This window comes from Mercenaria mercenaria, chromosome 17 (assembly GCF_021730395.1).
Source record: "Mercenaria mercenaria strain notata chromosome 17, MADL_Memer_1, whole genome shotgun sequence".
NCBI classification, from domain to species: Eukaryota; Metazoa; Mollusca; class Bivalvia; order Venerida; family Veneridae; genus Mercenaria; species Mercenaria mercenaria.
The window spans coordinates 67,868,508-67,891,216 of NC_069377.1; the positions used below are offsets into that span (position 1 = coordinate 67,868,508).

At 36.1% G+C, this 22,709-nt stretch overlaps 1 protein-coding gene across 1 annotated transcript; it reads left to right on the plus strand.

The window, feature by feature from the left end:
- Positions 1–792: 792 nt before the first annotated feature.
- Positions 793–19,384, plus strand: LOC123536862 (protein XRP2-like). The gene is made up of 4 exons (XM_053527894.1): positions 793–958; positions 5,934–6,051; positions 7,484–7,575; positions 19,291–19,384. Exons 1-4 carry the CDS (start codon positions 846–848, stop codon positions 19,382–19,384), a joined length of 417 nt encoding a protein of 138 aa, XP_053383869.1. The 5' UTR covers positions 793–845.
- The last annotated feature ends 3,325 nt before the right edge of the window (positions 19,385–22,709 follow it).

A 22,709-nucleotide genomic window follows, 5' to 3' on the forward strand; every position in this document is an offset into this window, starting at 1 on the left:
CGACATAAATTGATTATCCATTAACGTGTCTCAGTCACGTGATCATGGTTTCACTGTCATATTTTTTTGGTATTTTTTGATTGCCCAGAGACAGACCTTGAAGACAAGGGTAGTCTCGAAGGAAGTGAAAGGCTAGAAGTGCTGATAAAAATATGTTATAAATTGTTATTTTTACATAGAAAATAGTAGCGAGAGCATTTAACCCCTTTTAACCATTAGCAGACTTCAGGAATACGGTCAGTAATTCGGTCGAAAATGTGCTTCCGTGGTGTAGTCGAAAGAAGTCCATAATAAATAGATCCTAATTTTCCCATTTTTTGCGCAAATTCGTGTAGAACGAGTGCTTTAATCACCGTTTTTCACTACTAGAAGACATTCTGCATGAAATGAGACGGTTTTCATGTTCATACAGCCCACATGGCAAGTTTTGCAGATCGAAACCGGAAGTAGGTGTTTATTGCGCGGACGAGAGTAAATATGCGCCATTTTTAGGGTAGCAGACCACAACTGACTGGCATTTCACTAGGAACTACATAACCCCCTAATTTCTTTTCATTTTTTCGTTAATTTTTGATAGAACTTTCATGAAAAATAGGTGTAGGAAAAAGTGATGTTCTCTAAAGATACGTAAAGACGACCTGAAGTTGTCGTTTTTATATGAAACAAAGAAGGATTTGAATTACTGACCTTTAACCTTCAATCAATTTAGTTTTCCTTAACCTGAAAGCAATAAGACATGCACACAAATGTATTTCATTACTTCACCGGTAAAATATTTTTAAGCCAATCAAAATTGTCATTTGAATTCAGTCCGCGACTGCTCAATTTTAGCAACAAGAAATGTCATGTTAAAAATTTTTCATTTTCCTAAACAAATAATGGGTTGTTTATTAGACAAATGTGGGTTTAAAAGATCTCATGAAACTCTCGAGGAAGAACAACCAAAAGTTTACTCATGGTAAGCGTAAATGTCATTTCTGCAACTTGTCATTCTCCTCCTTTGCCAAAGCTTTGGCTTATCGGGAGGACTTATTTTATGATCTGATATTTTATAGTTGTCATCCTCTAAGCCTTACCCGTATCAGCATTTTTACTGTTAGGAAAACGAAGACATGTGTAGCGGTTCTCATATCGAGTGGCCTCGGTAGTTCAACTGGTAGAGCGTTGGCATGGAAAGCCATAGCTAAAACAATTCAGCTCAGAGAAATTTATATGCTGTTATGGATCTCTGAGCTGAAATGAATCCTGTACTGAAACCTAACTAGGAATCGTGCCAGAGGTCTGTCGCGCTATCAGGGTTTTCCCGGACGCAGGTTTTGTGCGTCCCTGACGCGCTTTTACTGCTTTGAACTCACATTTTTTAGTGCCTCTGCGTCCACCGGACCCGCAAAATCGGTCACGATACTCCTTTGCGTTGAAACCTCCTTTGCGCCTTTCAACACTCTTTTCGGTAATTTTTGCGATCAAAATTGTTCCAGCGCTTGCGTGAATATAATACTGCATAATTGAAAGCGTCTGCTTGATGTATTTTAATCATAGCTTCCCAAACCGGTGACGGTCGCCAAGTTTCCATTGCTGATATGTCATAGACAGTAAGACTATAGCCTAGATTTCTTTTTTACAGTCAGATCTGTCATCCATTTATAGTGAATGTGATGAAATAATCTGATATTTTAGAAATCAATTGTCTGAGATTTTAAAATTCATGGCATAAGTCTTATTTATTTATCGTTATTTTATTGAATAAAATCTGGTTAACAAATGGATTTCAAGTACTACTCTGACACAGAGACACCTAGTAGACTTTTGATGAAGATACAGTATACTGGTGATGTGAAAATTTTAAGTACACCCAGCTGAGTATGCCTACAAATGAAATATCAATATAAAAAGCTAAGTAAATTAAAAAGATACAAGTTCATTCAGTTTTAGAGTAAATTTTTGTAGTAATAATGTCCATTTTCAAGATCAGTAATTTATGGACCGCCAAAAATTATTAGGGACCCTTAAATTAGCAGCCATGGGAGTCCATGGACTCCCAAATAAAAAACCTGAGGGAAAACCCTGCGCTATAATTTCATCAAATGAAATGCAATGGACTTACCTTTTACTTTTCAAGTTATAGACACAGGTTTCAAATTGGTACAGCTGTCTGCAATATTTTGTCCGCCATTGCAGTTGTCACCTGATCAGGTACTCTTCATTTGAAAACCAATAGGCGGTATAGAATCGTTATTTATTGACCTTTTCTGAGTACTTAAACGTTCTAAGGTATTTTTTCTAAGAATTTTATCGAAAATGGTTATGTTTATGATTAAAATAAATTCATAAATAGGTGAAATTTTGATCTTTGATTTCCAAAAATAACCACATGCCCAGAAATGTTGCATGACATCACCAGTTTCTCACGAGAGACTAGCTGTGCGCGATGTTGTGGTTTGATACTGGTTAGTTAACCAAATGGGGTTTCGCCATAACTTAATGGACGCGACCATCAGAAAATAAAAACAGCGTCAGTTAAGTAATGGTAGCCAGAACTAGGTAAGTCGAATGTCCGAGGTTCGAATCCTGTTCGAGGCTGCACATTTTTCCTGAGACTGTTACATTTGGAAGTTCCACCGAGATGTTCACCCAAACAGCCTGCAAAGCAGTTTGGCTGGGGTGTGTATCTGAATTCGGTTAACAGTCTGCGGCAGACATTGTAGAGACCGTACCATAGCTCTCCGCATTCTTCGAATTTTCAAAAAAAGTGGTTTGTACACGAGCACCGGTTACGATTAAAAACGTAAACAACGGACTCTGTCTATAAATTATTTGGTAAAGTAATTGCTTATATATGGACAAAGCCCACTGTCTTTGCCATTCGCCAGCTGTTAAAAAGGCAGATATATAAGATTCAGTGTAAGTTATATTTCACTGGTACTACCAGTTAGTAAGTTCGTACTCTAAAAATCACGTCAGATAAATCTGGGCAGTTTTGACCGATTAAAACGTTTGCAGCATTAGATTATATTTTTTCTTTACACGAAAATTGCCGTTAGGTAACAAAGCGAATACGCCGATAATCCGGAGTACGCCGATTATGTGTAATTGTCACAAAACTGTTCCAGTTCATGTAATGTAATCGGTGCACTTAAGCTACCTAGCTATAGCTATTGCTGTTATAGAGAAGTGGTAGAGTGTCTGTCTTAGGTGTGAGAGGTCCTGGGTTCGAGTCCCAGTTAGAGTTTAACAATTTTCATTCTGCTACAGCAACTTTTTTGCTGTTAAAGGACTGTTCCAGTTTTTTCATATTTTTTAGCACACAGTACATGATCATTATTAGAAATCCAGATCACAGTTGAATGTTAAATCAAATGCACCCAAGTAGAAAATATTCGCTATTTTTATGTTCCTTTGATGTTTCTGCTGTCCAGGTCCAAGAAGAGTTACATTTCCTTGATCACAAAATTTTCTTTTACATGAAAATATCAAATGTTCATAACTCTACGCTTCTAGTTAAAGTATTGTTGATATATCTATTTTTAGCTCGACTATTCGAAGAATAGGGGAGCTATCCTACTCGCCCCGGCGTCGGCGTGAGCGTTAGCCTGAGTGTCGCACAAATGATAAAGTTTACTTACCACCCCAAATATTTTCAAAGTCCATTGAGATATTGCTTTCATATTTTGCATACTTGTTTACCATCATGACCCCAGTCTGTAAAAAGGAGGAGGCAACTCTACCAAGCATTTTGACTGAATTATGGCCCCTTTTCGACTTAGAATAAATGTTAAAGTTTGCGTACCACCCCAAATATTTTCAAAGTCCATTGAGATATTGCTTTGTTATTTTGCATACTTGTTTACCATCATGACCCCAGTCTGTAAAAAGGAGGAGGCAACTCTGTCAAGCATTTTGACTGAATTATGGCCCCTTTTCGACTTACAATATACTTATTGTAATGTTACAGTTTTACTCATAGCTTATATTATAATATCAAGCACTGAGAATAGTCGAGCGCGCTGTCCACTGACAGCTCTTGTTGAGAAATATATGGACATTTGTTTTCATTTCAAAGCTTTTTAACTTCATACCTATGATCTGAAAAACCTATGTACTATCTCTAGACATTGGCCTCGCAATAAGAGGGAAGGTGTGTAGCGGTTCTCGTAGCGGGTGGCCTCGGTATCTCAGCTGGTAGAGCATTAGCACAGTAAGCCGAAGATCCGAGGTTCGAGGCCCGGTCGAGGCTTCACATTTTTCCTGAGACTGTTACACATTAAAAAATCCAAAAAAGTCATAATATCCTGGTCAGACTTACTTGCTTTAGTAGATTAAACATTAATATTCATGTAGAAATTTCAAATGGATTGAATTTAATTCATAACTTAAATCTTCAAAAATATGATGTGACAGGTGTGAGGAGATATCTACCCTAACACGGGGTGTGGGGGAGTGTCACTGGTTTCAATAAACAGCAGCCTGCCGATGCCAAAGGCTGATGGTGAGCTTTTGTAACTGCTCAGTGTCCGTCGTCCGTCTGTCAACATTTCTGAAAAAATCTTCTGCTTGAAAACCACTGGGCAGACTTACACCAAACATCACAGGAATAATCCTTGGGTGGCCCATTTTCAAAATTGTTCAAAGAATTGAATTCCACACAGAACTCTGGTTGCCGCGGCAACCGGAAGGAAAAACTTAAAAAATCTTCACCATAACCCTCTTGTTTTTATTTTAACAAGAAAATTTAGCCACCTTACAAATCACTTCACAGCATTGAGGTAGAAATAAAAAAATTGATGCTGTCTTCCCACTTCTCCCTAAAGTCTCCCCACTTTCCCTAATCAGCTTGAGGGAGAAGTGACTTCTCCCAAAAAATTGGACCTAGCGAGACCCATGTCTTAGCATTTATTTTGTACGTAAACAGCTATTTATCTCTTCTCAGTTTTAAAAAAGAAAATATTTTTTGCATGAGAACCAGTACAAATGGTCACAAGTGGCTATTCAATGAAAAAACAACTGACTGATTCAGAGAATAGGGTCATCATTTAAAAGTCAGACTGCAATTCTTGAAATTGTTCTTTTTGTTGATTTAGGTATAAAATTTATGATGGTTCTGGTACACTTATCACTGTGCTACTCCATGATAATCATCTGAAAAACAAGCAATATGTGGTTAACATGAACTGCTTTTATTACCAGAGCTAATGGCTAGGTAGTTACATTTCTGAGTGGTCATGATTTTAAAATTTTGCACAGCAATAACTGTAATTTATTTCACTTGAATGTAAATGTTTCTTTCTCTGACAAGGCAGTATAAGTGTTTTGAGTCGGGGCTAAAATCTTGGGTTAGTAGGTAAAAGGCAAACACGCTTAATTTTAATTTAGGCCTTATGGACATCAAGTTGCGCTTGCCTGGAGCTGATTTCTACTCATATTTACAAATATTTTTTTAGCCCTTTACAGTATATTTGTACCTGAAGAAAGGTTGTCAAGGTGCAATTGTTTCCAATGAATCAGGAGGGGGTGTGTTTCCATTGAAAATATATTTACATAAGCAATGTGTGAACTGATCTGGGCTGCAGGGCTCCAGTCAAACACTTGTACTTTCACAAGAAAAGGTTGATTGACTGATGCAACTGATATTTATACTTTGATCGCTTTAGATAAATGTGATTTAAACAAGTTAACACAAATATAAGCTTTGCTTCATACACATTCAAGAAGAGTAATATAAATCAAAACTGAATTTTTGTAGAAATTAAAAGTGAAATTTCATTGTCTCATTGAACAAGAAAAGACTGATAAAATTTTCAAGAACATCCTTGGTAATACTTTGTCGAGAAAAGGCAGATAAAGTCAATTTAAGAACAGTCTTAGAAATAGTGTATTGAATTTTAGACAGACATGTGTTGTAACTGCTTTGTAATCATATCTTTTTATTATTATAGGGACAAGAGACCTAAACTGGATATCTCAAATTACATGTATGATGGTTTGACAGATCAGACAGTTGGAAAACTACCAGGAGCTATAAATGGTCAACAGTTCATGGTACAAAATTGTAAGGTAGGTGTCACACAATGTAAACTTGTGATTGCATGTATCAGATGATGCATTAGGCAATCAGTTAAAAATGGAGTGCTCTTGGGGGAAGTACTCTGGAACTAATTTTGATACTGGTTACATTAATGATTTACCCCAGAGTAAAGATTTTTACATTGCAAATGCCTGTGAAGTAACAAAGGTGGTAAATATAAAGAGACACAAAAGAAAGATTACACTTAAGAAAACTTTATCAATCCTGTAACTACATTTTTGATTCAGAGCAAATTTTAGGAGAGTAGAGAACAGCCCTTCTGATGATTTGTGTATCCATAAACTTGTAATGCAGCAGTTGGTGTGACTGAGGTGAAAGATTTTGCCTCATGCCCTGATATATAGTCATAATGTTAAGAATCTGATGTGGCCTCCCAAAGTATGAACGCCTGCAATCAATGTTTAATCAGCACATCTGTTTCACTTGTTATGCATAGATTAAAATTTAACATTATTTAGAAGTTGTAAAAGTTCCCATTTTGACTTTGAGTTGTTGTTGCTGTAGAAAATGGTGGTTTAAGCAATAATGTTGATACAGAAGACATTGTTTGGTTGTCCACACCATGGTCGGTCATTGTCAGTACTCGTTTCTGGTCACGTCACATCATTCAGAATATATTCATGTTTTTGTTAGCAGATAGTCTTTGCAAATGACATGTTGATTTATGCTACACAGTCTTCTCAATGACTTAGTTATTGCAATGTTTGAAACAGTTCATGTCTCGGCTATACATAACTTTGAAATGAAACATGAGACTACAGTTAAACTACTGGTACGCACAATTGTTAAGTTTTGTTGATTACAAATAGTCTCCTCCGAGGTAAAGATCACTGGCTATGACCCTATTACCCCTAACACACAGGCACTTCACCTTGGGAGAATTAGTTACTGACTAGTAACATCTCTTTGATGAAATTTTGCATACATTAGAAGTATATGTTGTTAATGTGTTATTGAAATCAAACCATGGAATCATAATTCTGTATTGATTTTTATGAATTGAATTCATTTTCCCTATAAACAAAAATACATATTTTAGGTAATTGATTGGAAAGGACAGTCCCCAATTTCTATGTGACCCTGTGTCCTCTATATACTATTTCTGCATCCTTCAGCCGTATTTGAAAATGTTTTTCATAACAACCAAAAGATGCCGAAATTGCATATGGAAAACATGTAATAATTGAACTGATGCCGATTGTCAGTATAGGTCTACTACATTGTGTACCTTAATTATTGCATTCATTGTAAAGAGAGTACATTTCATTATTAGTAAAAAAATAAAGAATAACTTAATTGACCTGCCATATAATTATTTCTTAAAAGAAAATTGATTAAACATGTATTTGTTTGTTTTGTTTATGAAGGCTTCATTAAAGCTCTAACAGCATTTATTTTCAGAATTGCAATATTTACCTGTTTGACCATACAAGCACAGTAACTATAGACGATTGTGTGGATTGTAACTTCTTTATTGGACCTATAAAAACCAGGTAATGTTCACTTTCCTTACAGTACCTATAGGAACCAAGAAATGGTCATTTTGTTTAGCTCAACAATGTATATGGAGAGCTTTCCTACTCACTAGTAAAAGTTTGATGCATTTTCACGTACCAATTAACAGCGTTCTGTTTGGAGGGCATTTCAGCAGGATGTGTGCTACACTATATTATATATATTATATTACATGAATAGTTACAAAACTACCAAGCAGTCTGATTTATTTTAAATCCTGATCTTGTTTAGTTAGTGTATGGACAAACACCATTTAAGTTTTTGTGAACATATGCTTCCAAATACAGTAAATTCTGGTATTCATGATAAAAAGCATGTGCCAAAATTCTGACTCCCTTGAAGATGTTTGGTCTTTAGAGGTAATTTTGTGTTGATAAGTAAAGGTTCAGTCCGGCATATATGGTTCTTCCTCATCATCATGAACAAGGGCCATAACTTACACCCCAGTATGTTAAAGTTTTCAGTTATTATTGAATAGATTTGATTTAAACTAAATAGTTGTTATAAAATCATCAAAGGCATCACATGACACAAGGTCCATTTTGAATTTTAGGTTAAAGGTTTGTAGCACGTTCTCTCTAACTTTGTCATTATTAAATGGATTTGATTCAGACTTGAAATAGTTGTTCCACATCATCACCCCAAATCATATGACACAAGACCTATAACTCTGGCAGAAATGTTACGTGAATTATTTCCCTTTTTTATTTAGAAATTCTGGTTGATGTTTAGACACACTTTTACTAGATGTCTTTGTAACTTCTAAATTGATTTGACTCAAACTTAAAAATTTAAAATGGTAGATGTGATCTCTGCAGATATGCTCTATTTCACTATCTAGCATCAAAATAGTTGAGCATGCTGTCTCCTGACAGCTCTTGTTATTAAAGTTATAAAACACTAGATAATGTTCACGTTCTTTATTGGACCTATAAAAACCATGTAGTCTGTCTTACATGCGAGTGGTTGAATTCAATCCTCAACCTAGTCATACAAAGGATTTTGTGAAAATGGCTCTGGTGACTCTGTTGCTAGGTGCTCAACATGAAGAGGGTAGTTCTTGGACTGTTTAGCCCAGCGTCAGTATAATGTGATTGGAGAGGGTATCATCTAGTTGATATTTATGAATAGTTTTAAAAAATGTAGATTAATTTTAAAAAACGGTTTTTGTGGAAAAATCCAAACGGCAACCAGGAAATTTAGTAAAAATTCATTTTCATTGCTACCGATTAAATCAATAAGAAAATCTGTTTGAAACAAAGAGTGCAACAAAAAAAGATAATAGCAACTCGAATTGTTTTATAGCTTTGCGGATCATAAACAATCTGTAAAATAGAAGGACAGTCAAAAACACACATATGTTTAAAACAAAACGACAATAAAGGGGTCACACTACAACAAATTATTTCGACAAAATGTCGCTTTACTCCGTTTTTCATTCAGCAGTTCGGCAAGTATAATGTATTTGGCCAACTTCCAGTCAAAAAAAGTGTTGGTTTATCACGAAATATATACCTGCTGGGAGAAAAACATACACTTATATATTAACCATAGTACTCAAAATATTGGTTTCTGAAAGTCTAGTTATCTTCTCCACCAGACATCATTAATACAAAAACTCAAAAACTATTTTACAAATCAGATATTTTATATTTAAATTTTAGACAATTATAATTGATCGTTCTGTATCGTACAAAAGAAATACGAATAGAATTCAGCATAGAACTAAGAATTATGTGTGGTATTATGTACGAAAGACCTAGAATTCTGTTTGGTATTTTGCACAATAAAACTGGGAATAATTTTTGGTGTTTTATACAGTAAAACTAAGAGTAAGGGTTTTAGCTCACCTTAGCACGAAATGCTCATTTTAAGACTGTCGTCGTCCACATTTGGTTTGTGTCCACTACATTTGGTTTGTGTCCACTATCATAAACAATAACAACCACAAATGCCCTATGTCATAACATCTTTGTCAAGTTTCATTTCGAGCCAATAATTATTTTTAATTGTTTTGTTGTTAATGTTACTACTGATGTAAAAAGTATTTGTTGTATTCTTTCTCATTTTTCAGGGGCTATCAATTCATGAAGTCGGCGCACCTGAATAGAAGGATGGAAGAGAGCTTGTGGGGAATTTTGCATCAATGGTTTTTGTTTTTTCCTGAGTTTTTGTCTGTTGTGATGATTGTCCTTAATGGTTTGACAATAGACATACATGTATAATTATTTGAAATGAGTAACGTATTCGATTTGTTTGCACTTAATTTGAATGACTGCTCTATATATTTGTTAAACAGCTGTGATTTGATTAACAAATAATCGAATGGTTTGTCGTCTAATTTATCACGGTTCAGAGTTCAGATGCGCAGGAATTGGACAATGAAAAGTGGAAAACTAGATGACAAACCAAAAGAAGGCTTTGGTTGTTTTCATTCTAACATATTCGCCGAAATATTTTGATAAAATTATACTGGACTTTATTTAACCGAGTAGTATTGAACAGAACATTATGCGGTAATGCTCTGATACCGGTCCGCGTGTCAACCGTTGTTGAAAAAAATCACAGAATAAGCAAATCTTGAACTTCTTCTTCGTTTAAAGGCAATCAAATCGAGCCATATTAGAATTTTGAATATCATGATATACATTGCTGTTGAACTGCACCGTCAGTTATTATTAATTCAACATTCATTTCCATTAACTCTTTTGTGCATGTCATAAGCCAGCCACAATACCATTGCAGTAGAATTAGATTTAATACTTTTCTTTCCTGTTGTATTTGCATATGCTAATTCCGGTTCTCAGACAGTGATAGTTCTTTGAAATTTATCATTATCATCTTTGCATATTTATGGTCCCCGAAAATTTTAGAGAAGAATATATCCGACGTTTCGTATGTGCTTCTGTCCTAACATCTTGGCCACTCTAATTATGTACCCCCCCCCCCCCCCCCCCCCACTTCTGGAGGAGACATATTGTTTTTGTCCTGTCCGTCCGTCCGTACGTCACACTTCATTTCCGAGCAATAACTGGAGAACCATTTGACGTAGAACCTTGAAACTTCATAGGATTGTAGGGCTGCTGGAGTAGACGACCCCTATTGTTTTTGGGGTCACTCCGTCAAAGGTCAAGCTCACAGGGGCCTGAACATTGAAAACCATTTCCGATCAATAACTAGAGAACCACTTGACCCAGAATGTTGAAACTTCATACGATGATTGGTCATGAAGAGTAGATAACCCTTATTGATTTTGGGGTCACTCCGTCAAAGGTCAAGGTCACAGGGGCATGAACATTGAAAACCATTTCTGATCAATAACTAGAGAACCACTTGACCCAGAATGTTGAAACTTCATAGGATGATTGGTCATGAAGAGTAGATGACCCCTATTGATTTTGGGGTCACTACGTCAAAGGTCAAGGTCACAGGAGCCTGAACATGGTAAACCATTTCCGATCAATAACTAGAGAACCACTTGACCCAGAATGTTGAAACTTCATACGATGATTGATCATAAAGAGTAGATGACCCCTATTGATTTTGGGATCACTCTGTCAAAGGTCAAGGTCACAGGGGCCTGAACATGGAAAACCATTTTTGATCAATAACTAGAGAACCACTTTACCCAGAATGTTGAAACTTCATAGGATGATTGATCATGAAGAGTAGATGACCCCTATTGATTTTGGGGTCACTCCGTCAAAAGTCAAGGTCACAGGGGCCTGAACATTGAAAAACATTTCCAATCAATAACTAGAGAACCACTTGACGCAGAACGTTGAAACTTCATAGGATGATTGGACATGCAGAGTAGATGACCCCTATTTATTTTGAGGTCACTTGATCAAAGGTCAAGGTCACATGAGCCTGAACAGTGACTTGAGAACCACTAGGCCAAGAGTGTTGAAATTTAGCGGGATGACTGGACATGCCAAGTAGATGATCCCTACTGCAGCCAACCATCAGTGTCTCTTTGACTTTAGCTCCTGACTCCTATTGACTTCTTGCCTATAGGACTTTGCATTGGGGGAGACATGCGCTTTTTTACAAAAGCATTTTCTAGTTCTATCCAGCGGTTGGGATCATCAAAAGAGTCATGTGCATATCATCAGCACAGGCTATTGAATCGTATATTTTGGAGTTAAGTCTGCACTATTTTTCATGTTGCTGTTGTTGGCTTTGAATGAAACTTTGTAGGAATTATTGATATAAGTAATGAAATCTGTGAAAAGATCCTTTGGAAGCATAAAACACAACCAAGCAACATAATAACAGGCTCTATTTGATTGAGTCTGTTCGTGAGAGGAGGTAATGAAATGTGCAACAACCCTCACGTCCCCATCATTATTGAATGGACTCCGTAATCCCAAAGGACCAGGAAATATAACAAAACTGAGTCCAAGTACGTGGAGATGTGTTGTTACGCATTTTACGGTTGAAGAAGTCTCAGTTAGCAATGATCCATTGATTTTTAGACGTGAAATCTCTTGTACTAAGTAGTATTGTATTGTCTTTGCTATCTGCTCTCGTTATTTATTTAGCTACTAGTATTGTCTTTTGTTGTTGTTTTTTTGTTTGTTTAATCTTGTCATTTCATGTATTTCGATTACATACACATTTACTTTACTTGATATATAGTTTATATATTTAAATATTTTTATTATTTATTCAGTTGTTATATTTTTATTGTATTGAAACCTATACGTACAGTTGCAATGAGATAGAAATACAAGACCTAACATTATGATTTACCCCGCATCTCACCATTTTCGTTTTTCTTTCTTTGTCGAAGATACCTTGAAAATAAATTAACAAACTATGAACAGTTTTACACATATAGACAGATTTAGAATTTACATATTGCTGAAATAACTCACAGACTATCAGAAATTTATGTTGTCAGCATGGGATATACACCGATCAGTTAACGATCTCGTCTAAAAGAGAGGTACTAAAAAGTTAGATAAAATATAGATTTATGACAGGGAACGGTTTTAAGTTTTTCATGAATTTCTATCTGGTGTGATACATGTTCTTAAGTATATGAATATAGACATACATGTATAAAGATTTGAAATATATAATTCATTTGACGTGTTGCAGTTAAATTGAATTGCTGCTTTATATGTGTGTTAAACAGTTGTGATTTTAATTTAGAATGTCATGACATACATTGCCGCATGAACAGTATCTTTAGTGGTTATTAACTCAACATTCATATCCATTACATTTCATAAAGGCAGCCGCCATATCGTTGAAGTAATACTTTTCATTATTGTTGTTTCGAATATTAGTATTGATTCTCAGACTTTGACTTCGTCATTGTAGCGATGCGCATATTATCAGCACATGCCGGTTGAAGCGTTTATCGTGGAGTTACGTCCGTACTATTTTTCATTATTTTGTTGGCGGTATTTGGATGACTCTTTGTATGAGTGATTGATATGAATAAAGAAATCTGTGAAAAGATCCTTTGAAACCATAGAATGCAACCAAGCAACATAATAGCAGACACGGTTTGACGGATCGAGTTTGTTTATAAGAGGTAATGAAATGTGCAACACCACTCAAGCTCCCCTAGCATTATTGAATGAACTCCGTAAAAGGACAAGGAAGTATAACAACACTGAGTCCAAATACGTGGAGAATTGTTGTTACGCAATTTTACGGTTGAAGATTTCTCACTTAGCAATGATTCATTGATTTTTAGACATAAAATTTCTTGTACCAAGTGGTATTGTCTTTGCTATCTACTCTCCTTGTTTATTTAGCTACTAGTATTTTATTTTCTTTTTCTTTTTTCATTCTCGTCATTACATGTATTTCGATTAACTACACATTTTCCCTTCTTTTCTTGATATTGTTGTAATATTTTTATTATCTTTTCTATTGTTATATTTTTATTGTATTGAAAACTATACATACAGTTGCATTTAGATAGTAATTAGACAGAAAAACAAGACCTAACATTATGATTAACTCCGCGTCTCATGTAATTTATATGGATTCTCATTAAATATCTATGTGTTTATATATAGAAAGCGCTTTAATTTGTCCAATTGTGTATATTTGCGCTTAAATTTTACACTGTTAATAAGGTGACTTATAGGCCCATGTGGCCGGGTTCTTTAATTCATTTTGTATATGCCTGTTCATTATTATATAATAAAAGATTATCTTATCTTAGGGCTTACACTATTTATTTTACATTAATCATACAACACATGCCTTGACCAGCCTGCACGGTTGTAGCCGGGCCTGGGTCTATGCTGACTGCTGATGTCTGAGCGCCCATTTTCTTGTGTGCAATATGTGAAGGGTCATTGTGTCTCTGTGTTCTATACAACTGTTTTCGGTCCTAAAAGCACCTGTATTAACTAGAGCTATCACTATTTAAATGTGACTTGAATCCCCAGACTGGTGTTTGTTGGAACATTGGTTCTAAGATAGAATTAGGGAGTTACTGCACCAAAGTTGGTAAAAAAATTCAATTTCCCAACATGTCAAATTTGGTATTCTTATGAGCAACCCAATTCTCCTAACATGTTATTTTCAAAAACTAAAAATGGGAACGCTGTAAAACAAGTCAGTTTTTTTTTCAGTTGAATTTAACTGAACTAGAACAGAGAGAAAATGTAATTTCAGATGGTTTAAAAACTGTAGTTTATAACTGATACACATAAACAGTTCTGTTTATTTTGTATTGCTATTTTGTATGCGACAGTTAACAAACATCCGATAGTGAAGATTTTCACTTTATTCACCCATTTTGCCCATTAATTATCAAATCAAGATGCAACAACTAAATGTTATGAATTAATCACGGAAGTAGATAGAATCATAGTACTATGTAGTGAAATAAGTATCAAGAGTTATGTCAGAAACTTTATACAAATTCAAAAATGTTGAATATAGTAAAACATATCTACATTCTTTTTTAAAGAAAATGTTGTATTCCTTATAAAAGAAGCCATACTACACAGTGACCTTGACCCCCACCCAAAAGGGGTCATCTACTGACCACAGGAAATTATCCTAGGGAGTTTGACTGCTGTAGGCTAAAACCTCCGTTGATATTCATGTTCTCGGGTGAACAGTTTTCTAATCACCCTTGCGTGGACACAGTATTTATATAATATCACTTTTGGTTTATCTTCATCATTATTAAACAATTATCATGTGTCTGTATATCAAGATTTGCAATCAATAGATCAAAAGGATTAAAAACTACCAAGACAACACTAGTTTTGACTTTTATATTTACAGTTTAACAGTCATTCTCTGTAATGACTTAACAAGCTATATAGGGAGTTTGGCAGTCATGACCTTCGATTTTCCACAAAATTTGCATGTTGTCATTATTTGATGCATATGAATCTACTTCTTTTTTTATTGATGCGCACTTCTGTTGCCATGGTAAACAACATGTACATTCTATGCTAGGTACACAATTATGCCTGGCTGTAATTAACTTTAGTCGAAGTTCTGTATAAAGCTGCCTGGTTAGTGTTGGCAGGAGATATATCGGACAAACTTTGTGACTGGCAGACTGACAGCACTAAAGCAATGTTCCCTCCCCCGACCCCTCCTCAAAAGAAAAAAAAAACTAGGAGAATTAACAAACCTTCAAAATCATTTACGTGATTATGATCCTTTCTACTTGGTTAGCTTAAAATCTCACCTGTAGTGGGTCTGACCAAATAAATTTTCTGACATGGGGTTTTATGGGCATCAGGCAAAGATGTTGGAATCATAATGACAAACCTGCAGGAGTTCCCAGAGATACAGCAAAACCAAGTGTTCTGACCTTATTTGACTAGCTGCTTCTTACAATCGGGTTAGACAGTGGTTCCAGTTCTTTTGATACACAAGCTGTCCCAGAATCACATAGGGACCTGACCCATACCTACTCTTGAATTATTGTTCAGTGAAATATGGGAGATGCTAACAGGTAGGTGTCTGTCTAAACTCGTGAGAGACCGCGATAGATAAAATCCTGTGTCTTCACAACCCACATAATTACTCCCTATTCTATACATTGTGTTTGTATTTACGATGCTAGTTTTGTTGAAAAAGTGACATTCTGATAAAGCTATGTCTTTTTGCTTCAACCCAAATATCAGGCCAACGCTAAACTTCCAGTAATGTACCAGGCACGATGAACCACAAGCAGCACCGCCTTGCGGGTTGCTGACGCTCACTCTGATTTTTTTTGTACTAATAGAAATATTGTCCTACCCATGATTTCTAGTTTCTAAAAAGGCCATCATTCTTGCAAAAAAAGCAGGACTGGTTATGTTTCTTGATGTAACAGGGTTCCACTTATGATGGTGAAAAAACTGTTGCAAGTTTTCAAGCAATAGCTTGATAGTTATATGAGGGAAAAGTTGCCTTAAACATAATACTCAACAAGGACACTGATTTTGTTAAGTCCAAAAGGGGCAATAATTATTGCAACAAGCAGGATGGAGTTATGTTGTTGCTGTACAGGTCGCTTATGATGGTGAACAAGTGTTGCAAGATTCAAATCAATAGCTTTGATAGTTTAAGCGAAAAAGTTTACATAAACAATAAAACTTAACAAGAAATCTGGTATTTTCTCAGCAAAAAGGGGCCATAAATCTTGCAAAAAGCAGGATGGAGTTCAGTTTTTGCTGTAAGGGTAAATTAATGATGGTGAACAAGTGTTGCACGTTTTAAGCCATACTTTGATAGTTTAGGCTAAAAGCTGACCTAAAACACAAATCTTAACCAAGGAAAACTGATTTTCTAGGACAAAAGGCAATAATTCTTGGCAAAAAGCAAGATGGAGTTATGGTTTATTGATGTCCAGGGTCTGCTTATGATGGTGAAAAGTATTCCACGTTTCACAAGCAATTAGCTTTGATGTTTTAGGAGAAAGCTTTGACCTAAACATAAAAATTAACCCAGAAATCTGATATTTTCTAAGTACAAAAAAGGGGCCATACATCTATGCAAAAAGCAAGATGGAGTTATGTTTCTTGGCTATAAGGGTCAGCTTATGATGGTGAAACACAGAATTCCAGTTTCACAAGCAATAGCTTTTGATAGTTTAGGAGCACGTGACCTAACATAAACCAGGCACGCGACGCAGACGCCGACAACCGCTCAAGTGATGACAATATAACTTCCTCTTTTTTTTCAACACATCAGGTGAGCTAATAACACTGATCGAGATTATCAAGTGGTAGCTTGGCTAACTTTACCCTAGAGACTCCATTGGCCACGTCTGGCTTCCTTTCAAACAACTCTAAAGTGAGATAAATTAACTAACAGTTTTACTTTCTGAAAATGATTTGCACCAAATGGCCTTAATCTTTTTGACAGATGTATTTCATTATGATGAAGTAGGATATTTTTCATTTAAAAGAATGATCCTGTTGACAAAACACCATGATTTTTGACCCGAAATAGGTTGGTCACCTTACAATGAAAGCACTTAATTATAGACATACTTCCATTGTTATTTCAGTGAATGTAATCATGCCATGCTGGTATAGCGTTATTTATAATTAAAGGACATGAAGGACAATTACAACATGCCAGCTCAATTAATCTTTTTGATGTAATAGAAACAAGTAAAATGAAATTCATTAAACATCCACGTGTACATGTAATAATTTTCTTTCTGCAAATATGACATTAAAAACCTGATTTCACCATGACACCTTGTCAAATGTCAATTATTAACAGTTTTTAACATGAGGGCCATGACGGGTCTAGATTGCTTGCTTGAACAGTTTTGATAGATCTATGCCGATGGGAAAATATTTTAAGGTTCTTAAATAAATACAGGCAGAAATGTTTGCCTGTTTTGGGTGTAGATGTGGGAGTAAAATGTTGGTGGGAATGATACGAAATCCTTAGAGACCATATCACCAGGATTGTTTCAACTTACATACATATAAGGGCAAGTGACCACAGCCCTGGCAGCACGTTTTTGCCGAAAAGGAATTAATTGTGTATCTTGTATGATATTATTTTAAACTTGGGCCTGCTGTTTCGACAATATTTTTTTAAAGGTTTCTACTACTTACATATAGGGAAAAGTATCCACATCCCATGGCAGCCACGTATTTTGGTTGAATCAAAAACTTTGCACAAGTTGTAGAGGGTCACAAAAGTGTACCATTTGTGTGAAATTATTTTAAAAGCGAGCCAGTGTTTTATCGTCCAGGCAAGAAGACTTTTAAAGTTTCCAATATCTAACATATATATATATATATATATACCGGCGGCCATGGTTTTTGGGCAAATGAGAATTTGAACAATCTGTAAGAGGGTCAACAAGGACCAATGTGTAAATCATTATTCAAAATCTAAAGTTTGGCAGTTTCACCCGATTTTCAAAATTTCCAATATATTATACATGTATGGGAAAAGTGACCACAGCCGCTGGCTTCATGTTTTGATGAATTGGGAACACTTGGAATACTCTTGGTAGAGAGTCAAGGACAAATAATTTTGCATGAACTTGATGCTTTAGGAAGATGTTCAAAGATTTTTTATATTTTTTTCGTTAATGGTGGCCCTTTTGTCGTACACAGATGTTGATCAGAAGGCCTACAGAACTGAGAATCTGGCTTTGTCAAAAGAAACTTTCTGCCCGATATTAGTCAGGTTTACACATTCAGTGGTTCATTACAAACAGCAGCACTGTACTAGAGTTGATGCTTAAGTTGTGACAAGTATCAATACAAAACAAAATTGAAGTTCAGACATAATTTATTCTGTGAAGAGACAATAAGATCAACGCCTACTTCAACATGGACGGATAGAAAATACAACAAACACGAGAAATATTCATAAACTGTTTGGTGGACAGTTACATCAAATAAACCGGCATTATTTAAGATAATAAAAGAATATATAATACAACTATATTTAACAAAAAAAACATGAATTACATTTGATTTCGTGACCAGGCTGGAGTTGTCTATATTATCTGGATTATATTAAACCTAAGGTTTACCTGCTAAGTTTCTAGAATGGACTGGTCCATCATTTCAATTTGGGCAGTACCTTTATTATTCAAACGGTGTGTTAACTGAAAATTTACTGATAAATAGCCAAACAGTTGAGCCAGGATCAGCCTGCATGGCTGTGCAGGCTGATCTTGGTCTGCCACTGGTTGCAAGGCTGCTGAACCAATTGCCCCCAGCAGGTAAAGGGGCTAACATAAGGTTACTAATTTGTCTTTTCTTTTTTTAAAAGCATCTAGTTTATTACGTGAAGAACTCAGTTTACAAAATGTGTTCACCAATCGAGATTTTATCTGTACAAGTGGTTCATAAAACCAGTAGATAATATTCCTATTGTTTAAATTGTATGTATATTAAAGGATTGAATCAGGCATACTACAAAAATCTACGACTTATGTGTTAAGTGCCATTTGAAACTTCATGAAAGATATATCAGCATTACCATTCATTTTTGGCTTGGGGGCCATGTTAATATGGGGACAAATGAGGTCTCAAATATTTGTAAAAATCCAGAAAAAAAGGACATCAACATCATGGCCCTTGTCAAATCCGATGCAGTGAAGATGTGGCACAAATTGTTTAGGTCTGAATTTGATTCATATGGTAATAACAGAGATAGATCATCGCTATGAAGTCATATGATGTGGGACAACTATTTTCATATCAAATCTCATTTTGTAATTACAGATTTGTACGATTTGTACCTAGAAATATGCACAAGTTCTGCAGTGGAAATATTGTGCAACTTGAGGAGCACAAAATTATTCCACAACAGAATTAGTGCATATTTCTATATGCAAATCTAATAATCTTTTTACTTATTAATCATTAAATAAATGAAATAAATTTGTTCTTAGCCTAAGATATCGTGACACACCTGTATGAAAACTGACACATCGTACCAAATATGACCAAGAGGCCATGATGGTCCTTGACTCGTCACCTGTCCCAAACTGACCCAGTTTTGCACTGAGTATGACATCGTTTTTTTTTCTATTATTTGACATGGTGACCTAGTTTTTGAGCTCAATGTGACCAGTTTTTGCTCTGACCTAGATATCATCCGATGAACATTCAGACCACCTTTCATTACAGATCCCATGAAAAATATGGCCTCTAGAGCGGTCACAGGGTTTTTCATTATTTGACTATGACCTAGTTATTGTTGGCACGTGGACCCAGTTTCAAACTTGACCTAGCATATATCAAGCTGAACATTCTGACCAATTTATGAAGATCCACTCAAAAGTATGGCCTCTAGAGAGACGTCACAAGCTTTTTCTATTTTTAGACCTAATGACCTAGTTTTTGGACCGCAGCTGGGACAGTTTCGAAACTGATCTAGATTCATCAAGATGAGACATTCAGACCAACTTTCATACAGATCCAGAAACTATTGGCCACTAGCGAAGGTCACAATGTTTTTTCATTATTTGGGACTCATGACCTAGTTATGATGGCGGCACGTGACCCCGTTTCGAACCTGACCTAGTATCATCAAGATGGAACATTCTGACTAATTTTCATGAGATCCATTCAAAAAGTATGGCATTAGAGAGGTCACAAGGTTTTTTATTATTTGACCTACTGACCTCGTTTTTGAAGGCACGTGACCCAGTTCGAACTTGACCTAGATATCATCAAGATGAACATTCTGACCAATTTTTCATGCAGATCATGTGAAAAATATGGCCTTCTAGAGAGGTCAAAGGCTTTTTCTATTGTGACCTACTGACTAGGTTTTGACCGCAGTTGACCCAGTTCGAATGTGACCTAGAATATCATCCAGATGACATTTGACCAACTTTCCTAAAGATCCCCTGAAAAATATGGCTGTCTAGAGAGGTTCCAAGGTTTTTTGATTATTTAGACCTATGACCTAGTTATTGCTGGGACGTGACCCAGTTTCAACTTGACCTAGATCTCATCCAGGTGAACAATTCTGACCAATTTTCATGAAGATCCATTCAAAAGTATGACCTCTACAGAGGCACAAGGGTTTTTCGATTTTTAGACCTAAGGACTAGTTTTTGCCCGCAGCTGACCCAGTTTCGAACCTGACCTAGATATCATCAAGCTGACTATTCAGACCAATTTCATACAGATCCCATGCAAATTATGGCTCTAGAGAGGTCACAAGGTTTTTCTATTATTTGACCTACTGACCTGTTTTTGGCAGGCACGTTACCCAGTTTCGAACCTGACCTAGCTATCATCAAGATGAACATTCTGACCACTTTTCTGAAGCATCATGTGAAAAATTGGCCTCTAGAGAGGTCCAAGGTATGCTATTTCTTAGACTACTGACCTGTTTTTGACCGCACGTGACCCAGTTTCGAACTTGGACCTAGATATCAAGATGAAACATTCTGACCACCTTCTAAGATCCATGAACAATGTGACCTGCTAGAGAGGGTCACAAGACAAAAGTTTACGCACGGACGCACAGACGGACGCTGCACGATCACAAAAGCTCACACTGTCACTTTGTGACATGTGAGCTAAAAATGACCTTCAATATGGAAAAATACTGACGTTACAGGTTTCACTGTAACTTACTGGCATTTATAAAATGAGTATGTAATAGTAATAGAGATGCAATGAAACTAATTATCACATCAGACAGATATAAAAATAATACAAACTAACGATTGTTTCTCATGAAAACACATATGTCCCCCACAATCAACCATACAGACATCGGTCCTAAAATGCACACAAAGATCGGCATCGCTCCAACTCCCGTGGAAAAATCATTAAACCATAACATTCAAAGAACAATGACAAATAGGTTGGTACTGATCATTTGTGGAGGTTTGGTGAATTCAGCCAATGATATATGGAAAGTTAGTGTTCACTCTTAAACAGACGACAAATCTAGGCAAATTACTCACTGACAACTCACTGACCCAGCACCTACCGATGATATGCATTACTATGCATGGCCACTGACAACTGTACGGTTTGTAGACATCTCCAAATTATTATAAGAGAAGTACCGGTAGTCAAAATACCATAAAATTTGACAAATCCTGAACACAATGTCCAAACTAGACTCAACAATATCACTATTGTGAAGTTAGGTTTTCAATCCCCCATAGTGGTGTGAGCCTACTTATGTGTAAAACTTTGTGAAAGACAGCTGACAAACAGACTCGAAAGCATCAACATCATTATGTCTCCCAAACCACACATGGGAAATAAATATTAGTGCCAGATATATGGCCCTTGTGTCGTATAAAAATTGGGTGATGATATGAAACAACTATTTTAAGATGAAATCAAATCCATTTAGTAATAACAAAGACAGAGTAACCATGTATCAAACATTAACTTGAACTTCGCTCCCCCCCCCCCCCCCCCCCCCCCCTAAACGAGCTAACTCACAGAAATAATTTGAGAGTTAAGGCCTTGGAGGTCATGAGAGTACCTTGTGATTGATGATAGGGAAAAACTATTTCTAGAAGCAAATGCATCACGTAATAACACAGATAAATTGGAAGTACATGAAAACTTTAACCAATCTCTGGACACTGTGATGTGTAGGGTAGTTCTCTATATGCTGCATAGAGCAAAAGCTTAATGGTACCCATACATGTTTGGTTAACAGGATTTGCTCATAATTGGTAAACAGAAACCTCTAAAACATAATTTTAAAATATTCATATAAATCTGTCAGATTTCCAGGTTTCAAACCACAAGATTATTCAGGTTTACTTGTGAAATAACACTAAATCGAAACACAGGTGAGGTCAATCCAAGGAACTGAGTTACATTTTATTATCAAGTATGCGCTGATTCGGTTCATTCTGTACAAAATAAGCCACGAGCTGCGTTCCATAACCGCTTGATGCCCCGGTGGCAATCTTTTGTCGCTACCAAGCAGCCTACGTCCAAAACGAGGTCAAGCTCAAGGGTCTAGGTCAAACTGAGTAAGTGTGAGTCTGAGATGAGGAATGGTCACAGGATACATCGCGTTAGTCTCAAGTATTCTAGCTTGGGGTATAGAGGTAGACGAAGCGTGTCCATTTGGGTTAACTCGTCGGACGAACGGACAGACAGGACAATCACTCTATGCCTCCGATCAGTAGATGCCGGGGCATTAA

What these genes read in the sequence shown, in the direction of transcription:
- LOC123536862 (XM_053527894.1), top strand. Translation starts at nt 846, where the DNA reads ATGTTAAAAATTTTTCATTTTCCTAAACAAATAATGGGTTGTTTATTA. An exon ending in CAACCAAAAGTTTACTCATG is followed by an intron (nt 959 to 5,933) that starts GTAAGCGTAAAT and finishes TTATTATTATAG; the next exon opens with GGACAAGAGACCTAAACTGG. An exon ending in TCATGGTACAAAATTGTAAG is followed by an intron (nt 6,052 to 7,483) that starts GTAGGTGTCACA and finishes ATTTATTTTCAG; the next exon opens with AATTGCAATATTTACCTGTT.